Below are 21,226 nucleotides of genomic sequence, written 5' to 3'. Positions count from 1 at the left end.
CCCCCCCCCCCCCAGTGCTGAACCCAAAGTTACGCCCTTGCAGCAAACATTGGAGTCATGTCAAGCAAAGCTACCACCTGCAGTCACCTGTGATCAGACTAACTGGAGCTGTCTTCATGGATGCTTTCTGTCTCCATGACATGTCCCATTTGGTCCTTTTAGCTTTCAGCTGTAAGGGGGACGGTGCTGCTCTGCAGAGATCACCTAGCACACGAGGAATGAGGAAGAAGTAACATGCTATACTTTTCTGTGGTTCTACACTCTGATGATAGAAGGTGTGTGCTACTGTTGAAGGTGCCACAGTGTGCATGGTGTCACTGTCAAAGGTTGATGGGTCAGTAGGTCGTTAAAATCAGGTGATGATGGGCTCTTCCACAAGGCTCTCTTTCTACTGATCCTCTCTCTCTCTCTCTCTCTCTCTCTCTCTCTCTTCCACACTGTGGCTGAGAGTCCTGCTGCATGGCAACACAATTTTACTCACAAGCACAGCTGATCAATGTGTTGGGAATTTGATTTAATTAAAAACTCAGGTCAGACAGCGACGCTTGCATCTCCCTCACGTAAACATCAGCTTTTAGACCCCAGCACAGGGTTCAGAAACCGGGTTCAGCACAGGGTTCAGTAACCGGGTTCAGTAACCGGGTTCAGCACAGGGTTTAGTACCCGGGTTCAGCACAGGGTTCAGTACCCGGGTTGAGTACAGGGTTTAGTACCCGGGTTCAGCACAGGGTTTAGTACCCGGGTTCAGCACAGGGTTCAGTACCCGGGTTCAGTACCCGGGTTGAGTACAGGGTTCAGTACCCGGGTTCAGCCCACAGGGTGTGCGGGCTGCGATAGGGAGTGTGGATGACATTCTGTGTCCAACCCAGACCAGCCTCTACATCTCTATCCTGGTTACATTGGTCCTTAAACTGAGCACATATCGAACAATAATCCATCACCTACCTCCAGCAGGATTACCGGCCTACATCACGAGCTCACCGCACACCGAACGGACGGCACGCGGAGCCAATCCCACTTTATCACAAACAATGAAACGTCCCGGCGGCTCGAGCGTGCCGGTCTCCCCCCCGCAGAGCCGTCGGGCCCGGTGTGCTGAGCTGACGGGACTCGGGCCATGCACGGCCGTGGAGCGCAGGAAGGCAGCACCACTGCGGCTTCCGAACCAAGGCCAGCCCCGCTTCCGTTTCTGTGCACGTGTATTGTCGTAACTACGGTCGGTTCAGACTGGGTCATTTCCAGTTGACCCGGATGTCACACGAGGTCCACCAATCACAAGGCTCTGATTCTGGACGTGTATTAAATACCAACAGAGACGTTTAAGAACAGTAGAGAGCGTATTTGATACCAAACGCCAAATGTCATCGTTTGTCATCCCTCGATCCCGGCTTCACCCAGAAACCCTTGCGCTCTCCGCCGTTTGCAAAGCACGGTCCCTTCCGCCGCCGCCATGATTCTAGTGCGCTTCTACACTCGTTATTTAGGTAGCGTCCAGGCGCTGCGGGGGGTCGATCCAGAACTAATCATTATGGAAGACAAAGACCAACTGCAGTTACTTTAATAAAAAGTACTTTAAACATAAGACATTCAAGAAAGAGAAAACTGGAGGTCTTTCTCAACACCATGTCCCTGATGGACAGAATGTAGGCTACCTCCAGAAAGGAGTACTCCTCTTCTTCTTTGGGTTACAGGGTGTACTTTGGGTTAAATTAGATTTTATATGAGCCAAAAGTCATATTGTTGAAACAGCTGCAGCTGCCATGTACTTTGGTCACGCATTTGGTCTTTCAGTGTTATCAGATTGAGATCAATATAGAAAAAAATATTATTATTAAGGACCACTAAGGTCTATATAAAGAGACTTCAGATACAGTATTAGGGACCACTAAGGTCTATATAAAGAGACTTCAGATACAGTATTAGGGGACCACTAAGGTCTATATAAAGAGACTTCAGATACAGTATTAGGGGACCACTAAGGTCTATATAAAGAGAGGTTAACCTTCTCATATAAATATTAATAAATATGATTCTAATAGGCCTACATGTGTGCGGCGCAGGCTGGGCCAATCAGCAGGCACAGCACATGTGATAATGAGGGCCAGGCCAGGCCGGGCCAGACTCTGCCAGGTTCCCCCATCATGTTGGTGTTCACGCTGCTTCTGTTGGTCTTGTTCCGTGACTAAAAATGACTAAAATGACTGTTTCTGGTGGCTTTAGCAACCACAATATTGTGGATGTTTTTATGTTTTTAAAAAGGATGTCACTCTTTAAAAGAACAGTCTACCTCCTTAGAAATCCTTTTATAAGGTTGTCAGACACTTAGAATAATAATCTGAGTCTGTCAGCGGCAAAACAAGAGCTGTTGTGAACGGGAGCTGGACAGTTGCCCTATTAACTGCCATTGGAGCTTGTTTGGCCACTGTTGACTGAAGCGATCTTGCTTATAATGATGTAACAGTATGACTCTGTTTGACTTCAGTAAGTCCATCCCCTAGGGTCCCCCACTAACTGAAATAAACATGGTCTTAACAAGAGGTGGTTTAAATATGATTAAACCTCTTAGAAGGTATCTCAGGTAGACCTGGGACCTCTGTTACTCTGTGGCTGATGTGTAGAAGGGTACAGAATTACTGTTAGATCCTTAATGATTAATAACGATTATGAAGAAGAAAACGTCTTTACGTCAGCCTGTGGAGTGATGTGTTGTGTCTCTCTCTCTCTCTCTCGCTCTCTCTCTCAGGTTTCATTACTCATAGCAAGTTGGCTTCAGACCTCAGGTCCAGCTCACAACCTTAATAAAGAGCATCAGTAGTAAACACAACTACACCCTCACTGTCTGCACTGGTAACACACCTACACCTACACCGTCTACATCAGGCTCCACTATCACTGCAAAATGACAAGTTTCCTGTAAACATCTGGAATGATCTGCTTAAACCATCACGCTCCCAGTCATCACGTCTTGTTAAAGCCAAATCTAGTATTTGATGTTTATCAGAAAATGCAGCTTTAATGTGAACAGTTAGCTTAAAGTATTAAAGTCTACACTGAATCATTTTCAGTCTTGGCTTATTATATATTTTACTGTAACTTCAGATCTATAAATTGCAACTTTGATCAACAAGAACAGAAGCAAATAAAGCTTAAGACGGGGTCTCCTTCTGTCTGTCTCTGTCTGTGTTTCTGTCTCTCTTTCTAGCCAAGGGGGAGCCCATCCCTCCAGGCCACTGGTTCTTTTTAGGGGACCAGGTGTATTTTGTGGCCCAGACAGGAGTGCTGCTTGCTGGGGAAAGGCTCTATGTCGATGCATGCTATGCCACGAGCTCCAAAGACCCAAGCAGCATGCCTAAAGTGGACATCATTACTAACTATGGGTGTGTCTCCAGCCAGAACACGCAGTCAACTGGTGAGTTTACAGTAGTTGGTTTGTAATGTATCGTATTGATTGTGGTTCATGCTTTTATTTGCAGCTGCTTGGCCGACAGCAGGAGGGAGACCAGCAGCTCCCGGTTCCTGTCAGGAGGGGGTAGTGTGCTGAAGTTCTCTGTGGATGCCTTTCTATTTAAAGGAATCTCACAAGTAAGACCATTTCTTTATTTGATATCCTTCTAAAACTTGAAACTTCATGAAGTCTTTTGACACAACTGGCCAAGCAGACCTGAGCAGTATGTCTGTCTTTGAGTAAGGTCGGACAAGACGGACAAATGGAGGATCCAATGCCGGTTGTGGTCAACTGCATAGCTACTGTTTCTACAGTGGGTAAAAGCAATGTCAAAGCATGTTGCACCTGCTCATGCTGATATTAATTGCTGCTTATGTGCATTTAAAGCTATATTTTACTGTACACCTGATGTTTATTTATAGCTTCCTGATGAAAAATAGTTCAGTTGTTGCAGCAGCAATCTACTGATCATTTGTCTTGCTCGTTGATGCTCCTGTATGTGGAATATTTGGTAAATGAGTTCTAGCCTCAAGAGCTTCTTGCAATGGAGTCTTTATAACTTGCAATGCACAGCCGCATGCACAGCACATTACATACCCCCCCCCCCCCCCCCTTCATGTCTTCAGCCGTCCACTCAAATAAAGGCCTAAAAAATGACCAAAAAACAACTAAAATTGTAATTTAGCTGACTCTTTTATCCAAAGCGACTTCCAGTTAAGTGTTTTCAACCTTGAAGGACAGCAAACAGGATTCCGTCGAGTTATTGGTTGTCCCTCGCTGTGAGGGGGACACAAGCTATCTGTCTCGGCAGTGTGGTCAACAAAACCTGGCAGGGCCAGTTTCCCCTCCAGATCTCTAGACATCGACCCACCCCAGAGTTTTCTTACCTGTCAAAGAGTGCATAAAGGTTGCAGTCATTTAACAGATGATTTAAACACTGATTCAGTCATTTTTATACATAAAGTACATTTGTGCAACTTTCTACCACAATAGTTTGGGGAGTTGTTCTGCAACTATTTGTGCCTTTTCTGCACCAAATAGGTTGCAAATGTCTTAATTTATGTAAAGGAAATATAACATTTTTTTTTGTGGGGTGTAACCCCTTTCATATCCTCTGTAAATTACGCCTATGCCCCTGCCTCAACCTTAGGGAGAGATTGAAGAGGTGCTGCCCAGTGAGTGTACAATATGCTGGACCTAACGGTGGAGTCCAAATCCACATGTTCCATACAACTAGCAGGCTCTCTAAGCACCGGCGAGTGTATGACGTCTGTCTGACAGTCTGTCTGTAGGAGCAGTACCTCCACTGTTCAATGTCAGTCGGGTTCAGTGCATCCCCCAGCTCAAAGTCCTGCAGCTACAACGAGGCTTCTGGCAGGTCAGAAACCCGTGTTATTAACAGATCCTTCTAAATAAAGGATTGAATGAGAATCGACCGTTAGATGATAAACAATAAATAGAGTAGCAATATGAAAACAAATCTGGTGTTGGGTGGCAGTGCTTTTGGGAGGGCGGTGGGAGGATTTCATGGTTGAATCACATGTATATATATTGAATCAAGTGTTTGTACCAAAGGACTGCTTTGTTGTTTTTGTGTAGGTGGGAGAAGCTGGAGGCCACAGCCTCAGTAAGCACCTGCTGCGATTCCATGTGCTCAGACAGGCAGGACTGTGAGTTCTTACTGAACAAATGACACAGATTGGCCATGAAGAGGAGAATGAAGAAGGCCTTTCTGAGAAGACTGCTGTGAAGACCGAATGGAAGCACAATGCCTCTGCCAGCCAGCAGGGAAAGAAGAGAGGACAGGACGAAGGCGAGACAGAAGATGTGCCTATGGAAGAGACAGACAGCAGGCTGGAAGAGTTAGCTACAGATGACACGGTCCTGTCTGACCAGACTGGCCCAGAGGAGACCAGGGAGGAGCTTCCCTCTGAGAGCCGTGTGTCCAGTGACAACAGAAGCACTGATGCTTCAGGAGATCCTTATATTCCCAGCACTGTCCCTGCAAAAGAGTTTTCAAGCTTTGGTACAGGTAATGATAAGACACGTAATCCTGGTTCTACTGAACATGTTTCCACGATGATCCCTATCATTAAACTGTGCCCTGACAGTGATCCAAAGAGTGGCAGTGTCCCTATTAATAGTACAGGACACGGTGTCATGTCTGCTCCAATCAGTTCAGAGAGATTTCCCCCAAATAATGTTGGAGCGGGAACTGGTGCCAGTACACCTGGTTATCCTCTGGAATCCAAAGTCTATGCGAGTCCTTTTGGCAATAGGCCTGAGATATTAGCAGGGACACATTTGGTGTCCAAGGACTTTGAAATGGACCCCCCAGTTTTTTCTGATGTCAGCAGGTCAGCAAAGAGTAGGCTGGAGTCTGATGATTTGGACCCTCCGCTGTGGTCCGAACAGGTCAGGTCTGGCACGAAGTCAGTAAACACCAAGTCCGACGGGATCCAAGGGCATGCAAACGGTAAAGGAGCTCTCGGAGATGGTGCAATGCTTCACTGTCTACTGCTCAGAGGGTTAGAAGCCGACCAATCTGGGTTCAGGGACCTGGTCTTTGGAGACGGGTTACTTGGGAGTCTGATTTTGATTCTGGAATTGAAAAACGTGAAGCCCGTCATTTGGGTCAATTTACATGAGCAATGAAGAAAAAAAAGGCAGGAAGAAGTACAAGAATTTTCAAAAAACATTACACAACCACCCGGTTTTGGTTTGGTTAGTTCAGAGGAAATGCTTTAAGACAGCCCCAGTTCCTCAGCTTTGGTGACCGTTATCACGAGCTGGCATGGCTCCGAGAGCAACTGGGACTGGGCCTGGTTGGTGCCAGGGTGGGGCTTCTAGCACAACTGATTCAAACACTACAAGCATTTATTTCAAATATCCTAGGTTTGTAAAAAACCTCCAGGACCATGAACAGTCGAGTGGATCGATGGAACTCCCGAACTGCTCCTACGGAACATGGAGGACTTGAAACCAGGCGGGACTTTGTCAGGACTGGAGCAGAGCGTGGTGTTCTGTATCCATGTAGACATGTTGGTGAATAATAAACATCTGACCAAGCCCACGCCTACGTGTCTTGTTTTCGTAAACGCACCTCTTCACCCCCGCTCACAAGTTACTATGGATACTGTTTGGTTGGACCTTGTGTTATGTGGATGAGGCTAGGCCGAGATGCATCGGCATGCATATGCCGATCCATGGACCTAGCCTGAGTTAACATGGCTATAACATGGCTATAACATTAGCCACCATAACCAATCACACAAATCCCTAACAGAGATATGGAGGCAACAACTTCAAAGAAAATCACACATTTGCCTGCATCATATAAAACTCCACATCGCAGTCAACCAGGGAAACGTATGACACGTCACTGAAGAGCCACCAGGCACAGGCTACTATATAAGCAACGTCTCTATTGGGCACTCGCTCGCTAACGTCAGCCATGTTAGCTACGGCTAGCTCGGCTAAGGCAATGCAAATGTTAACATTTCCTGTAAATAACAGAAAGAGGACGAAGAAAGCTAAGTGCCTCAAATGCCTTTATTAAGAAAATGTAGAAATGAAAACAGATTGTGTCTTCATAGTTTGATTACATGGATTCAGGTGGAAAAATAAAGATATGGCGAGTGTGGACGGTGGGTGCAGAGCCACAGCTGAAAGGGGTCCAACGTGCTGAAATGAAGGTCTGATAGAGAGCAGTAGGATGTCTAAGAATTCTTCTGTGGCACCTTGATGGTCACCTGACAACACACACACACGAAAAGAACATTTCCTCTCAGCATATCGAACATTAAAAACTCTGCTAATCATGCAAAAGCACCAAAGTCATAAAAATAAATCAGGCAGTCAGATTTTCAAGGCAAGTCTGCACAGATGGAACAACGGGGAGGAAGATCCACCAAGAAGAAGCCCTCCTAACAAAAATAACGCCATACACGACCAACGCGTTGGTGTGTTCAGGGACTTTTCTGTACCAGCAAGGTGTGCAAGGGATTCATAAAAAAAGAGCCTTTTTTGTGTTTAGGTGTCTTGTATCATTTTCTTTAGTCTAGTGTTGTATAGAAGTTTAAAATGCGGGTATGGTGACAACTTTATCATTTATTCAGATACAGCCAGACTGGACTGGAGTGTTATTTAAAACATACTTCAGTTCAAAATAACCAATTGTGAACTGTGTTTATTGATTTCATGCACACATTGTTGATTTAGCAGGTTATAATTACCCTTGTTTCATGATCCATATACTGCAGGTTCATATTCATCTGATAAGCCTAAAAGAATTCTCGGCGTATATTTTTAGTACTTACCGTTTTGACTTCTGTGTAGTTGTCCAGGCCGTACTCTCCGAGCTCTCTGCCATTACCGGAGGCCTTGTAGCCTCCAAACGGGGCCTGAGCCCCAAACACGTCATAACAGTTAATCCTGCAGGGGGAGAGACAGAGAGACACAGAGAGACACACACACACACACACAGGTTAGCCATGGATGTGAGCAGCTCAGAGACTACCGTCGGCGGTGGTAACAGCCCTACCACACTGTGCCGGCGCGGAGTGCGTTGGACACGTAGTGCGCCTTGTCGATGTCTTTAGTAAACACGGCGGCTGCCAGACCATATTTGGAGTCGTTGGCTCTCGTCACAACCTCCTCCAGCGTTTTGAACTTCAGGATCTGCATCACTGGGCCGAAGATCTGCAACGACCGAAAAGAAAGCAGAAATCAATACTGATAATAAGTAACGGTGGACACACAAGCAAAGCGTGTAATAAACATATTTCCTCTCACACGGGAACAAACAACTGACACAGATCTGTAGACATTGGTGTTCTCAGGATGGGAAACGTATGTACTATTGTCCAAAAGAGTACTAAGTATTATATTTAATCTATTATTGACGTGAATGAATACATGTTGTTCCTTGTTATTTAGGCGTTTTTAAATAATAGAAGGAATGTATTCTCAAATTTGAAAGGTGAGGATGCACCTCGGTATCTAATACCATGCTCATATAGTTGTGGTGCGTTTCCAAGACTGTATGCCAGTACACACTGCAACAATGCTAATATGGTGTATAATTATGCCTGAGAAACGAGCCCAGTGGATGACTGATTACACATCATTCTCCACTGTTAGGGGGGGGGGCATTTCCCTAGATTTCTTTACTAACGCTGTGGAAACTAAATATACACTCCCTGCATCAATTGCATTTCTTAAAACACTAAGCCACTCCTCTAGTAAACTAGTACTCACATGAAATACATGAATCAAACATTGAGACCATTCAGCACAGCACTATGGGTAATATCAGACTCAACACATGAACTGGTTGCTATGGACCTATGGATGATTGTCTACTTTAGCATATAGGTATCATATCTGCTGTATAATCTTTGAAACTGCCTTCTAGAGGCATAGGCGGAGTTTGACTCTCGGGGGGGGGGGGGGGGTTGTAGCAGTAGCAGCTACCTGTCCAACCACTGGGGGACACAGCACGAGCACATATGGACACAACATACTGATTCCACATATCAGCGGCTAAGTGCACTTTGATTATGGTCACTACTATTGACTGCACTTCCATTAACACTATATGATTTCAATTAAATTATGACTGAGTTAATGCATTCATAACAAAGAAATACATATAACAACGTGTTAAATTAGTCTTCCGTAGGGTGGTACCTCCTCCCTGGCGATGGTCATGTTGTCCTGGACGTCTCCGAACACCGTGGGCTGGATGAAGTAGCCTCTGTCAGCAGCCACTCCCCCCCCACACATCAGCTTGGCTCCCTCTCTCTTCCCACTGCTGATGTAGCCCAGGATCTTGTTGAACTGCTCCTCGTCCACCTGGCAGGCCGTCACAGAGAGCGGGAGAGAGAGTTCTTCCACTTCATATGCACCTATTTGTGTTTTAAAACTGCACTGACCATGTATTAACACTGTATGAGTATGTGTGTTCATACATGTATGTTATTCCTTTTTCCCCTTACTATAATTTCCCATCAATAAATATCTATCTATCTATCTATCTATCTATCTATCTATCTAGAAACAACTGATAATTCTGGCCATTATACAGGCATAAAATAACGTTATTTTCCTTTTTCATTTACTTGGAGGGGGTCTGAGCTTGATAATTTGCAGCCTGGTGGCCCAGTGGTTAGGACTGTGGCCTCACAGCAAGAAGGTCCCGGTTCAAACCCTGGTGGTCCCGGGCCTTCTGTGTGGAGTTTGCATCTTCTCCCCGTGTCTATGTGGGTTTTCCCCGGCTGCTCCCCCCCTCACAAAACACCTGTTTCCCTCCCACTCTACAGAGCTGATGCTGATGTGTGGGGAGCAGCTGGCGTTGTAAGGCTGGTGGGCATCACCCAGGTGGGTGGGTGCTCCACACTGGGGTGGTAGAAAGTAGTCCTCCCGAATGATGGAAAGCTCCATATAAATGTATTATTTATAATTGAGGGTTTTGTGTGTATGTGTGTGTGTTACCTGAGGTCCCTGCTCGGTCTTTAGGTCAAAGGGGTTTCCCACCACGCGTCTCCGAGCTCGCTCGGCACTCCTCTCCAAAAACTCATCGTAGATGTCGGCTTGGACAAACGTTCGGGAGCCGGCGCAGCAACACTGGCCTTGGTTGAAGAACAGAGCGAAGTGGGACTGCTCCACTGCATCTTCCACTGCATGAGGAAAACATAAGGACCATTAAAGTATTCTTCAAAATAAACAATATTAAAATGCTCCTACTTCATATTAATCCGGACGTCTCCTCTTCAGTCAATAGGCAGTGAACATTTGATTAATTTCTCACTTTTGTGTAGTGACGTAGCAGTGTACTCCAGGACAGGTGCAGCAGAACACACCCAACAGTATTGGGACGTAGCCATGCCCTTTACATGAAATTCTATAAACATGTTGTCTGGCTGCATGCATTCTTATTGAACAATGACTCATTACTGCTATTTAGACAAGGTCAATTTCAGAATCTATATTACATATCAGAAATGTCCCTCCACATTAGACATAACTGATCCAGATTATAGGGGCTGAAAGTCATTCTTCTAGTTTTAGAGATTCAAAGAATGGGATCTGCTCTTTCATCTTGTCAGAATACGCCCTGTGGGGAAAAAGCGGCTTCTCAGTCCGTTTGTTCTGATCTGACTGTTACACTGTGTGTGAGCAGTGCAGCTGCTTATCTCTACAGTCTCTGACAGACTGCCCCACAGTGCCCCAGATGTGTTAGAACATGCCTGCTGCACTCATACTGTATCTGTGAGACATACTGTCGGCGTCAGACAGGACGATGTTGGGACTCTTTCCTCCCAACTCCAGAGTGACTTTCTTTAGGTTACTGCTGCCTGAAGCCTTCTGGATCAGATGACCCACCTGATGGACACAGACAGGGAAGAAGACACATGGTGACTACTACAGCTTATATAAGCTATATATATGATCACATAGACAGTATATATATTGAGGATAGAGAGTAACTTGTGTTAAATTCCCATCCAACAGCTGCAGCACCAATTTAGCTGGGTCAGAGGGGGTCTCCCTATCTTGATAGGATGTGGGCCCATCAGTGATCACAGCTACTGTATACAGTAACCTATTCCAATGCAAAAATCATCTAACAAATCCAATATCTTATAAAATGCTCTCTCATGTGCCACATGATATTTATTATCTTATTGTCCTGGCCTTTGAATTAGTTATTGACAGTGTGTCATTTATATATAAAATATATTAAAGTAAACAGAGAGTTTTCCCACCTCCGTGGATCCAGTGAAGGCCAACTTGTCAACATCCATGTGGCTTGCGATGGCGGCCCCAGCTGAAGGTCCCATGCCTGGCACGATATTCACAACACCTTCAGGAAAGCCCACCTGGAAGCACAAGGCACCACACAGGCTTCAGAGGGAGCTCTTTCTGTGTTCTTTCTATTTTCTTATATCTTCACCAATCTTCTTCCTTCATCTCTGCCAAACTGCTCAACTCTGAAGTTGCTCAGGAAATGAAAAGACTTGATAAAATAGATGAAAGAACCGTTATGCTGAACTTGTTCCTGCTTTAAAGCTATTGGATTTGGTAATAAGACCTTTCTCTATGTTACGCAACATGTTGCTTGCAGAACAAGTTTTACAGTTTGGGGTCAACTGCATGACTCAAGAGTCACCAGTGGAGGAAGAAGTATTCAGAAAGTACTAATACCACACTGTAAAAACACTCTTACACTAAAAGTCCTGCATTGAAAATGTTACTAAGTAAAAGTATGTAAGTATCATCAGGAAAACGTACTAAAAAGTATTAAAATTAAAGCAATCAATGCAGAAAGACCCTCTGATTTTAGAAAGTAGAAACAATCCTAATAGATCTGTCCATCAACTTAGTGTTTCAGCTTCTATTTCACCTGGGGCCGTTATATTGCTGATAGGTTACTTAATAATAAAACATCAGATATTATAGATTACATGTGTTTAGTGAGCAGGAATCTTATTGTGCAAAGTAACTAGTAACTAGAGTAACTAGTAATTAAAGTAACTAGTAACTACAGCTGTCAGATGAGTAAAAAGTAGAATATTTGTCACTGAAATGTAGCGGAGTAGAGGTAGAAAGTGATATTAAAAGAATAGACTACAGTAAAGTACAAGTACCTCAACATCTGGACTGAGTACAGTACTGGAGTACATGTACTTAGTTCCATTCCACCACTAAAGGAGGATAAAGAGCTCTGTAATAACCTCAGAGAGAATGATGCCTCAATAGGTTCTCCAGAAATAAAACTTTCTGACACTTAACCACGTTATTTATGCCCATGATACCGAGGCTGACCCTGAAAAGCAAAGATAGATTACATGATCCAATAACTTTTCCCATCAGACATTTCTACTGTGGACACACGGCAGACTGGTGCAAGCTTCAACACGAGCCTACCAGAACTAGAGGCTGAGCGAGGACAGAATGTGTTGCTTTGATCCAAAGGATTTTACAGGAAGGCGTAAATATTATATTTGTTAAAAAGAAAAAAGGTCTCTATGTTCCTGTGTGTTGCACTGTTGGTCGATAAAGTCCCAATACCTGGAGAAAAAAGGAACAAAGTACCTCTTTAATCAGGCTGGCTACGTAGAGAGCTGTGAGCGGCGTCTGCTCCGCCACTTTCATCACCACGGTGTTACCGGTCGCCAGGGCCGGGCCGAGCTTCCACGCCTGCATCAGCAGAGGGAAGTTCCACTGCGGGGGGGAGGAGAGAAAGGTATATTCGCATCACACTTCACATCTACTGAGTAAGGCCTCCTGCACACTGACACTGCCTGCGTGGCTGAGCGTGTGTTTTTATTTCAGCTCCCAGGTTAACAGGTCAGAACCTGCACACTGCCTGCCCGACACCAGGGCCTCTTCTCCTCCGTCTGAGCTCTGTGTGCACGCCTCTTAGACCAGTTTAATAATACAGAATGTGGGTAATCATGGTGTGAATCAATTCAACTACAGGCTGCTTCCTGCTGTATTTACCCAACAAGCTGATGTGTACAGTGAGGCTCTCATGCGGGTACAGTTTGAAAAGCCTTTATCATATTCCTGGGCTAAATCATTAAAACAAGGCAACTCAGCAACTTGAAGCTTAGTTTGGATTTTCCTTTCACTGAAATTCATTTTCTTTAAAGATGGTAATGGTGATTTACATATACAATATTTAGAAAACCAGCTGAGCAGCCTCATTGGTTAATAAATGACATACCCTTTGGTCAGATTCAGAGACCTGAACACATCTGGGATTCAGAAGATTTTAAAAGAATTGTTCAAAACTTAAGCCAAAGATTTAAGAAAAGGGGATATAAACAATAAACTATATCCACAGCTTACAAAAGAAACAAATGATTTAACCAAGAAAAATAACAAGGCTTTTTCAACTGTGTCCTCCTGAGTCCCCCAGTGTCTTTGAACCCTTGTACACTTGGATCCCTAAGCTGAAGTTACCAGAGACACTCTACCCACACAGAGCAGCACTCGTGGAGACTGCATTGGGACTAAGCTTACAGCGGGGGAAGTAAGTATTGAACACATCACCATATTCCTCAGTAAATATGTTTCCAAAAGGTGCTTTTGACATGAAATATTCACCAGATGTTGTTAACAGCCCAAATAATCCATATACACAAAGAAACCAAAACAAATAAATTCACAAATTAAGTTTGGTGTCATAATGTGAAATGACAAAGGGAAAAAAGTATTGAACACCGTAACTGATATTAAATACTTTGTACAAAAGCCTTTGTTGGTAACGTCAGCTTCAAGACACCTCCTGTGTGGAGAAACTAGTGGCGTGCATTGCTCTGGTGGGATTTCGGCCCATTCTTCCACACAAACGGTCCGTGGGCCTCTTCTATGAATCTGGTTCTTCAGTTCTTTCAATACATTTTCAATGGGATTTAAGTCAGCTGATTGGCTGGAACATTCTAGCAGCTTTACTTCCTTGGCTGTGTGTTTGGAATCAATGTCTTGCTGAAGCGTCCACCCTCGTTTCATATTCATTATCCTGGTAGATGGCAGCAGAATTTTGTCAAGAATATATCAAACTTTAAACGAGCTTCACATGCTTTATTTTCAGCAATGGAGTCTTGAGTAGTGAGCCCTCCATACAGGCCATGGTGGTGGGTGAGCCTCCATACAGGCCATGGTGGAGGGTGAGCCTCCATACAGGCCATGGTGGAGGGTGAGCCTCCATACAGGCCATGGTGGAGGGTGAGCCTCCACACAGGCCATGGTGGTGGGTGAGCCTCCACACAGGCCATGGTGGTGGGTGAGCCTCCATACAGGCCATGGTGGTGGGTGAGTCTCCATACAGGCCATGGCGGTGGAGTGCATTACTTACTGTTTCCTTTGAGACAACAGTACCTGCTAATTGCGGCTCTTTTTGAAGCTCTCCACAAGTGGTCCTTGGCTCTTGGACAACTCTGATTATTCTTTTCCTCTGTCAGAAATCACTCACTCCGTATTATGGCCCCAAAAGTGCGTGCTGGAACATACAGAAACTTAGAAATGCACCTATAACCAAGGCCATCATTATGTTTTGCAACACTTAGGTTTTGAATGTCTTGACACAGCTCTTTGCTTTTACCCATCATGAGATGTGTCTAGTGTGACACCTGGCAACGAGACCTTTGGTAGGCCATCAGCTGGGACTGAACCAGCTGATATTAATGTGCACTGACAGGGGGCTGGATTGCTTTTTAATCACTGGTAGTTTTCAGGTGTTGTCTTGGCTTTCCATGACTTTTTGCACCTCCCTTTCTTCATGTGTTCAATACTTTTTCCTGTGTCACATCACATTATTACACATAATTTCTGAACTTATTTGTTTTGGTTTCTTTGTATGTATGGATTAATTGGGTTGTTACCAACATCTGGTGAAAATTTCATTAGCACCTATGGAAATATGTGTACTGAGAAAAATAGTGACGTGTTCAAAACTTATTTCACACGCTGTATCTACATGTTGGACAACAGATTTGATAAGTATGTACATCTGACTACAGCTTTGTGATGGATCGATTAAGAGTATTAGCTCGTCTCTGTCCCCCTATGTGAATGCTCAGTCAGTCAATATGCATTTCCACTCCGCTCTTTCACATTTTTAGTTATCAGTTTATTTTGATGTTTTTTTCCCTGTCCCCTCACCCCCCTCACCCCCCTCACCGGGATGATCTGTCCACAGACTCCGATGGGTTCGTGTCGGGTGTAGCAGAAATAGTCTCCATCGATGGGGATGGTCTTTCCCTCCCACTTGTCAGCCCAGCCCGCGTAGTACCTAAACACAGCAGGTTGGGACATGGGTTACAACTAGAGGTTCCCTCCCCCCCACCTTCGATTTGTCTGTCTGTCAGCAGGATTACAGAAAAACCTCTGGACTGATTTTCAACTTTGGATCCGATGGGAATCACATATTTTTCTGAGTTCTCATTTGTGGTCTAATAAACAGTAAATTCAGCAAATTCAGTGTCATTTCTTGTTCAAGATGCTCCAAGTCAAAGGCAAACATTAAAGCTTTACAATGCCTTTCAAAAACTGCGTGGTGTGTGTTGTTACCTGAAACATTTGACCACGTTGGGCAGATCCACCATGTAGGAAACAGCGTACGGCTTCCCATTGTCAAGGGTCTCCAGTTCCTGAGCAAACAACACCAATTTGACATGCTTCGTACAGCAGTGAACCAATCAAAGCTGTGTTCCAAATATTATAGAATGCTGTTAAAAAGGTTTCTGCAGCTTTAACCAAGTCAAATTTATGACTGTTTAAGACATTTTGAAGACTATTACGAATGAAATTCAAGACATATAAAAATTAAAAAAAATGTTAGCAGCCGGCTTTGACTAAGCCCTAAATACAGTTTTTTCCAAGCCATATATCGCTGAACTTGCACTTCCCCATAGCTAAAGAATATAATCTGGTTTATGTCTGTGGTACAATCCTGAAAGAGACTCGCGCCAACAACAAGAAAGCTGATTGGCTGCAATACAAGTTGCATGTTGATAAGGTCACATACATGTAGCAAAGTTCATTCTCTGCATTTAGCCCCGCAGCCAATCTCAGATCTGAACCAGTGACCTTGATCAAGGGCACTGACTGGAGAACCTGGTACATGTTATTTGATGGTGGGGGTGGACCAGCGGACCCGGAGGAAACTCACGGAAACATGGGAAGAACATACAAACTCCACACAGAAAGGCCCGGGACGACCTGGATTTACACCTGGTACATCTAGTTAGACTAGGGAATTAAAAACTACGGGTACCCGGTTAGCTCAGTTGGTAGAGCGGGCGCCCATATATCAAGGTTTACTCCTGGACGCAGCGGGCCGGGTACGACCCTTTGCTGCTTGTCATTACCCCTCTCATGTCTTCAGCTGTCCTGTTAATTAAAGGCCTAAAAATGTCCCTGACGCTTGTCAATAAATACAAGCCTTATATAAAAAACAACTAGTTTCAGCTTGCAGGGTCACATGCCAAAACAATGCGTGTGTTCTGTCTAGTGTGTAGCGCTGCTGGAGTTTAGACCTCTTCACACTTCTTTCCCCTCTTCTTTCATCCGTGGAAGTCGGTGAGGTCGTGCCACAAACCCAGAGTCTACTTTACGAACAGCTCAGTGTTCAGGTCCTTTGTGCGTACGTGAGCATTCTTATTCAATTCAAGCACAGAGGAAATATCTTGGTTTTTATTTTATTAATTATTTGTTTTTTTAAATTATTTTTGGGGCTTTTCCCTTCATTAGTGACAGTAGATAGACATGAAAGTAGGAGAGAGATGACGGGGGGGGGCAACATGCAGCAAAGGGCCACAGGTCAGACTTAAACCCGGGCCGCTCCAGGACTCAGCCAACATGGGGTGAACGCTCTTACTGGGTGAGCTAGAGGGCCCCCCCGATTCTTCATCCATCTTTTCTTTCTGATCTGTTCTCTGAAGGATGTTCCAAAAAGCAAGACATTGTTAAAAGAGAAAGACCAATGAGTAGACATGTAACTAGCGGATAGTAACTAGTAACTGGTTAGTCAGTGTGGCTTCAACAGCTTCATTCCGTTTAGTCTTTTAATACTCTGACATTTAATAATGACTCACAGCGAGGTAGGCAGAGTCCCTCTCGATGGCATCGGCCAATCGGTTGAGCAGCAGGCCGCGATGAGAGGCGTCCATCCGTCGCCATGGTGACCCCAACCTAAAGGCATCCCGCGCTGCTTTCACTGCCTTGTCTACATCTGCCTGTAGATGACCGCACAACATCTCAGAGAGACATCAAACACTGCACGTTAAGGAAAAGGATTCCTATGACATTCAATTACATCATAAGTTATATTCATATATAAGTATAATCCACTTCTCCTCTGTTGATTCCACTGGTGGAATGTAACTAAGTACATTTTCTCCAGTACTGTACTTCCAAATGGCCAAATGTTGAGGTACTTGAACTTTCCTCGACTCTTTTCTTTTCATGCCACTTTCTACTTCTACGCCACACCTGAGATGAATGCGTTCCATTCATATTTTTATTGTGAGGTTAGCTGTTGTTAGCAATACCAGTTGATAACAACGCATTGTTCTGTTTATTGTGCATACAAACAGCGTATCAACATGTCCACAGGTAGAAGATGGACAGCACTGTGTGTGCGAGACACAAAGAAGACAGAAGTGCTAATAACTGTATATTACTGCAGCTTTCTCAACTGTTGATGCACGGAGCAGCCACGCTGGATGTCGGAGCTGGACACTCACGAGGCGTGTTTCCCACTTTGACCTTGAAGATCCGACTTCCAAGTACACACGGCACGCTGTATTTGTAAGCCAATGATGATGATTGACATTTCAGCTTTAAAATAACTGGACTTGGGTAGGACTGCTTTAAACCTGTTACCATAGCAACCTACGGCATGCGTGCCAGCAGCTCAACCAATTGGTCACTAGCAATAAGTGTACATGAGAGTATTTGTTCCAATCCACATGCCAGTCAGTAGTTGTAGTTAGTACTCTTTCACAGTGTTGTATTGCCTCTTTTATACTTTTTTTTTACTTGTGGCTTTAATTTGCATTTGATTTCATTCTCTTATTTTATTGGATTTCAGCGGGACCAACCCAGAGCAGCCTGAACGTGATGGATGAATGAAGGTGTTTACCCCATCAGCCTCAGCAACCTGACAGATGACTTCCCCCGTGGCGGGGTTGATGGTGGGGAAGGTTTTCCCGCTCGCTGCATCCTGCCACTGGTTGTTGATGAACAGCTGGAATAGTCAAATGGATCATTACTGCTCAAGAAATGTTTTATTTACAGGTTTGGTCAAACTTTACAATTTCTTTTTTTACCGACAAAACATACAATTTGCCACATGAACGTATCCCCCCCCCTTTGTCATCACCACCCACACAGACAAAATTTAAAAAAAATGACAACCACAACATTCAATATCATAATAACAATCTAGACAATATTACAATAAACCAAATAAACTTCCGCTACTTTCCCCATTTCCAGTCCAGTCCGGCAGACATCTTTTCAAACGCCGCCACACTAGTTATGTCACAAGGACTCCTGGATAGACGGCAGCGCTTCATTCTTCCATCCTCTTCATAGAATCGGTCTGGCGTTGAACTAGTCTGGACCCAGTTCTTGATCTCAGGCTGAATGGGACCTGGCTCCCTGCTATCTGACATAGATTATCATGTTTCCCGCATTTGAATTTATTTTTATTTTTATAAATAACAAAAAAAAATAAGAATTGACAGTTTATGTGACATGCAAGTCTCCCACCTGTCCTATGGATCAATAAAGTCAGACCTGTTGCCCTCGCTGTATAACCTTGTTGTTAGAGAGCTTAGACTGGGTCAGGGTTCCTGATGTGGACACTGACAGTAACTACTGACAGTAAGAGCTGAGTAATGACACTGACCTAAACACAAATCCCACTAAATGTGTATATGTATGGAATAATAAGCAACAAATGGCTTTAAAGGGTCAGTTGACCCAGTCTCCCATTCCTTCAGTGCTTAGGTGATTAAAGGGAGGAGAACTACAGCTCCCAGCACTGAGATGACCTTCACAGATACAGGAAACAGAATCCAAGTTCCATTCTACAGGCGCACCGGGCGTATTCTACACGCTAACACGTGGGAAGCCTTTTCTTTTGTCTAAGTTTTAGTCACACGGAGGACTTTGCTCTTGTAACGCAAGAGGAGAACTAAAACTCCTCACGTGTTGTAGAATACACACAGCACACCTGGAGGTTGGGCCAGGAGGGTTTTAGTACTGCCGAATAAGCCAAATACTGCATTTTATTTGCATTGAAATATGTTGAGATGTTTATAGGGAAAAACTATTTTTTAATGGAATTAAAACGTGTGTTCCCGCGTCCATTCGTTCAGTATAGGGTGCACTAGTTACAATGCTTGAGTTTGAAGTAACTCTGAAGTATTCAAATTAGATACACTTCCTTCTACCCAAAGGAACGTTGACAAGTAATTTGTCTTCAGTAGGGACTACTTTTTACAGAAATCCTACCCACTCCTGTCCAATCAGAACATGGCTTCCAATCAGGAGGTCGCAGTGTGAATGATTGATGCTGTAACCTCAGCACCTGACACCTGTCCCTCCCGGGAAGGGTTCTGGAACTCTTATTCTTCTAATAGTCATTGGAAAACAACATGGCATATGAGCACATGAGCATAAATGTTTATTATTGTCAATGTGTTTCTGACAATAAAGTTGAAAAAAAAAAAAACTTTCCAGGAGGATTTCGCAATGAGAGTTTACCTGGACACAGCCTAGAACTCTATCAAACGAATCAGATCTAAATACATATTCGGAAACGGTATCACATTTATTAATACTTATTATATTATTTAAAACTACTTCATACAAAAATGAACCAAAACGATTAATTATAATGTTATAACTACTTAGTTACAGCTTTGTATGTGTTCATGGCTGTATTCTAGTTTGTGTATAGTTTAGGGTTTTGTATTATTGCCGTAATTTCCTGTACTTTTTTCTTGACTGCCTTATTTATGTTTTTGAAGTACGATGCCGAATGGTTCCAAAGTGTCATATCATATCATCGGATATTTTTGAAAATAAAGTTGGACAAAAAAAACTTTCCAGGAGGATTTCGCAGTAGTAGTTTATCTGGAGCTGATCTGGATTATCTGATTCCTCCTGGCAGTATCAGGCACCAAGCAGAGAGATTTAGTGTGTGTCTGGTCCTGGTCCTGATCCTGGTCCTGGGGCTCAGCTCGTGTCCCACTGCTCCACACTACTAATCGGCCTAATCAACCCCTCGTCACTTCTAATGTGCTAACGGTTCCCGTGCTGCGTTAACTGTTTAACATTCTTAACACGCACTTGTTGCGCAGTTGGCCGAAGTCCCGAGTCCCGTCTAGAGAGATTGTGTCAGTGAGTCTGCCCGCGGCCGTACCTTGGTGAAGAGGACCTCGGGCTGGCCGCTGGGGGCAGGGACAGCGGCCGCAGAGTAGTGACACACCGACGGCCGGCTCAGTCGAGGGAGGCCATGACAAAGGACGGCGCGGAGCATGGTGCTTCTTCCTGCTGCTTCTTCCCGCTGCGGAGCAGACGCTAACAAGCAGGCAGCGGACCCTGGGAGCTGGGGGCAGGGCTGGGGGCCGGGCTGGGGGACTGGGGGCAGGGCTGGGGGACTGGGGGCAGGGCTGGGGACCGGGCTGGGGGACTGGGGGCAGGGCTGGGGGACTGGGGGCAAGGCTGGGGACCGGACTGGGGGGCAGGGCTGAGGGCCGGGCTAGGGGGCCGGGCCGGCGCTCCGGCCCCGCCCACACGGTGACGCGCCACCTACGTTACCAAACAGAAATAAATAGGCTGAGTACGAATATTTAATTATAGTCTATATGCGTTAAACACATCGGTCCAACCAAGGTTACCTGGACTGATATGTTAATGATAAATTAATTATGAAAAAATGAATTATGAATATGACTCCATTCAACTGAATGAGGCAGTTCTGCTCTAATTGCAGACTTCCTGGCTAGGCCTAATCCACTGGGAATTGTGTAATTTTTAAGAAGTTCTTTTTAACTACAGGTTTGAAAACTAACACTAGCTTTATATTTTAAATTCTTCAGGTAGCTGTTAGCACTAATCTATGTTTAGCTATTTGAATCCTAAAAAATGAATGATGAATATTGATGAAGGCAGTTCTGTACTACTATGAATACATGGATGATGACATGGAAGTTTAGAGCAATACTAAACAAAGATTAAAGTTATGGGGGGGGA

General features: G+C 44.4%; 3 protein-coding genes and 1 long non-coding RNA gene across 5 annotated transcripts in view; 2 read left to right on the top strand and 2 right to left on the bottom strand.

Annotated features, from left to right (window-relative positions):
* Positions 1 to 1,448, bottom strand: part of LOC117946032 — a 6,523-nt gene extending 5,075 nt beyond the window's left edge. Inside the window, exon 1 of one of the 2 annotated variants that reach the window (XM_034873836.1) lies at positions 946 to 1,448. The gene's annotated coding sequence lies outside the window, so the exon portion shown is untranslated. The remainder of the gene's footprint in view (positions 1 to 945) is intronic. The other variant, XM_034873834.1, reaches the window with a different exon arrangement.
* A 1,298-nt stretch (positions 1,449 to 2,746) lies between these two features.
* On the top strand, positions 2,747 to 5,138 carry LOC117945760 (zona pellucida sperm-binding protein 3-like). Its single transcript, XM_034873457.1, has 5 exons — positions 2,747 to 2,847; positions 3,203 to 3,377; positions 3,474 to 3,582; positions 4,738 to 4,823; positions 5,045 to 5,138. The coding sequence occupies exons 2-5, from the start codon at positions 3,346 to 3,348 to the stop codon at positions 5,136 to 5,138; spliced, it is 321 nt and encodes a 106-aa protein (XP_034729348.1). The 5' UTR covers positions 2,747 to 2,847; positions 3,203 to 3,345.
* A 1,154-nt stretch (positions 5,139 to 6,292) lies between these two features.
* Positions 6,293 to 15,727, top strand: LOC117946641. Its single transcript, XR_004657065.1, has 3 exons — positions 6,293 to 6,441; positions 7,667 to 7,669; positions 15,717 to 15,727. It is a non-coding gene; the product is annotated as an uncharacterized LOC117946641 (long non-coding RNA).
* Positions 6,980 to 20,603, bottom strand: LOC117946635 (aldehyde dehydrogenase, mitochondrial-like). The gene is made up of 13 exons (XM_034874915.1): positions 20,394 to 20,603; positions 18,102 to 18,206; positions 17,053 to 17,193; positions 15,527 to 15,606; positions 15,137 to 15,248; positions 12,545 to 12,673; positions 11,215 to 11,328; positions 10,729 to 10,831; positions 9,941 to 10,125; positions 9,137 to 9,301; positions 7,989 to 8,146; positions 7,765 to 7,879; positions 6,980 to 7,197 (listed from the first exon to the last, which is right to left on the bottom strand). The coding sequence occupies exons 1-13, from the start codon at positions 20,508 to 20,510 to the stop codon at positions 7,165 to 7,167; spliced, it is 1,557 nt and encodes a 518-aa protein (XP_034730806.1). The 5' UTR covers positions 20,511 to 20,603; the 3' UTR covers positions 6,980 to 7,164.
* Between the last annotated feature and the right edge of the window lie 623 nt (positions 20,604 to 21,226).

Source organism: Etheostoma cragini, chromosome 6 (assembly GCF_013103735.1).
Source record: "Etheostoma cragini isolate CJK2018 chromosome 6, CSU_Ecrag_1.0, whole genome shotgun sequence".
NCBI lineage: Eukaryota > Metazoa > Chordata > Actinopteri > Perciformes > Percidae > Etheostoma > Etheostoma cragini.
Note: the sequence above shows the minus strand (reverse complement) of the source record. Positions and strands in the feature narration are given on the sequence as shown.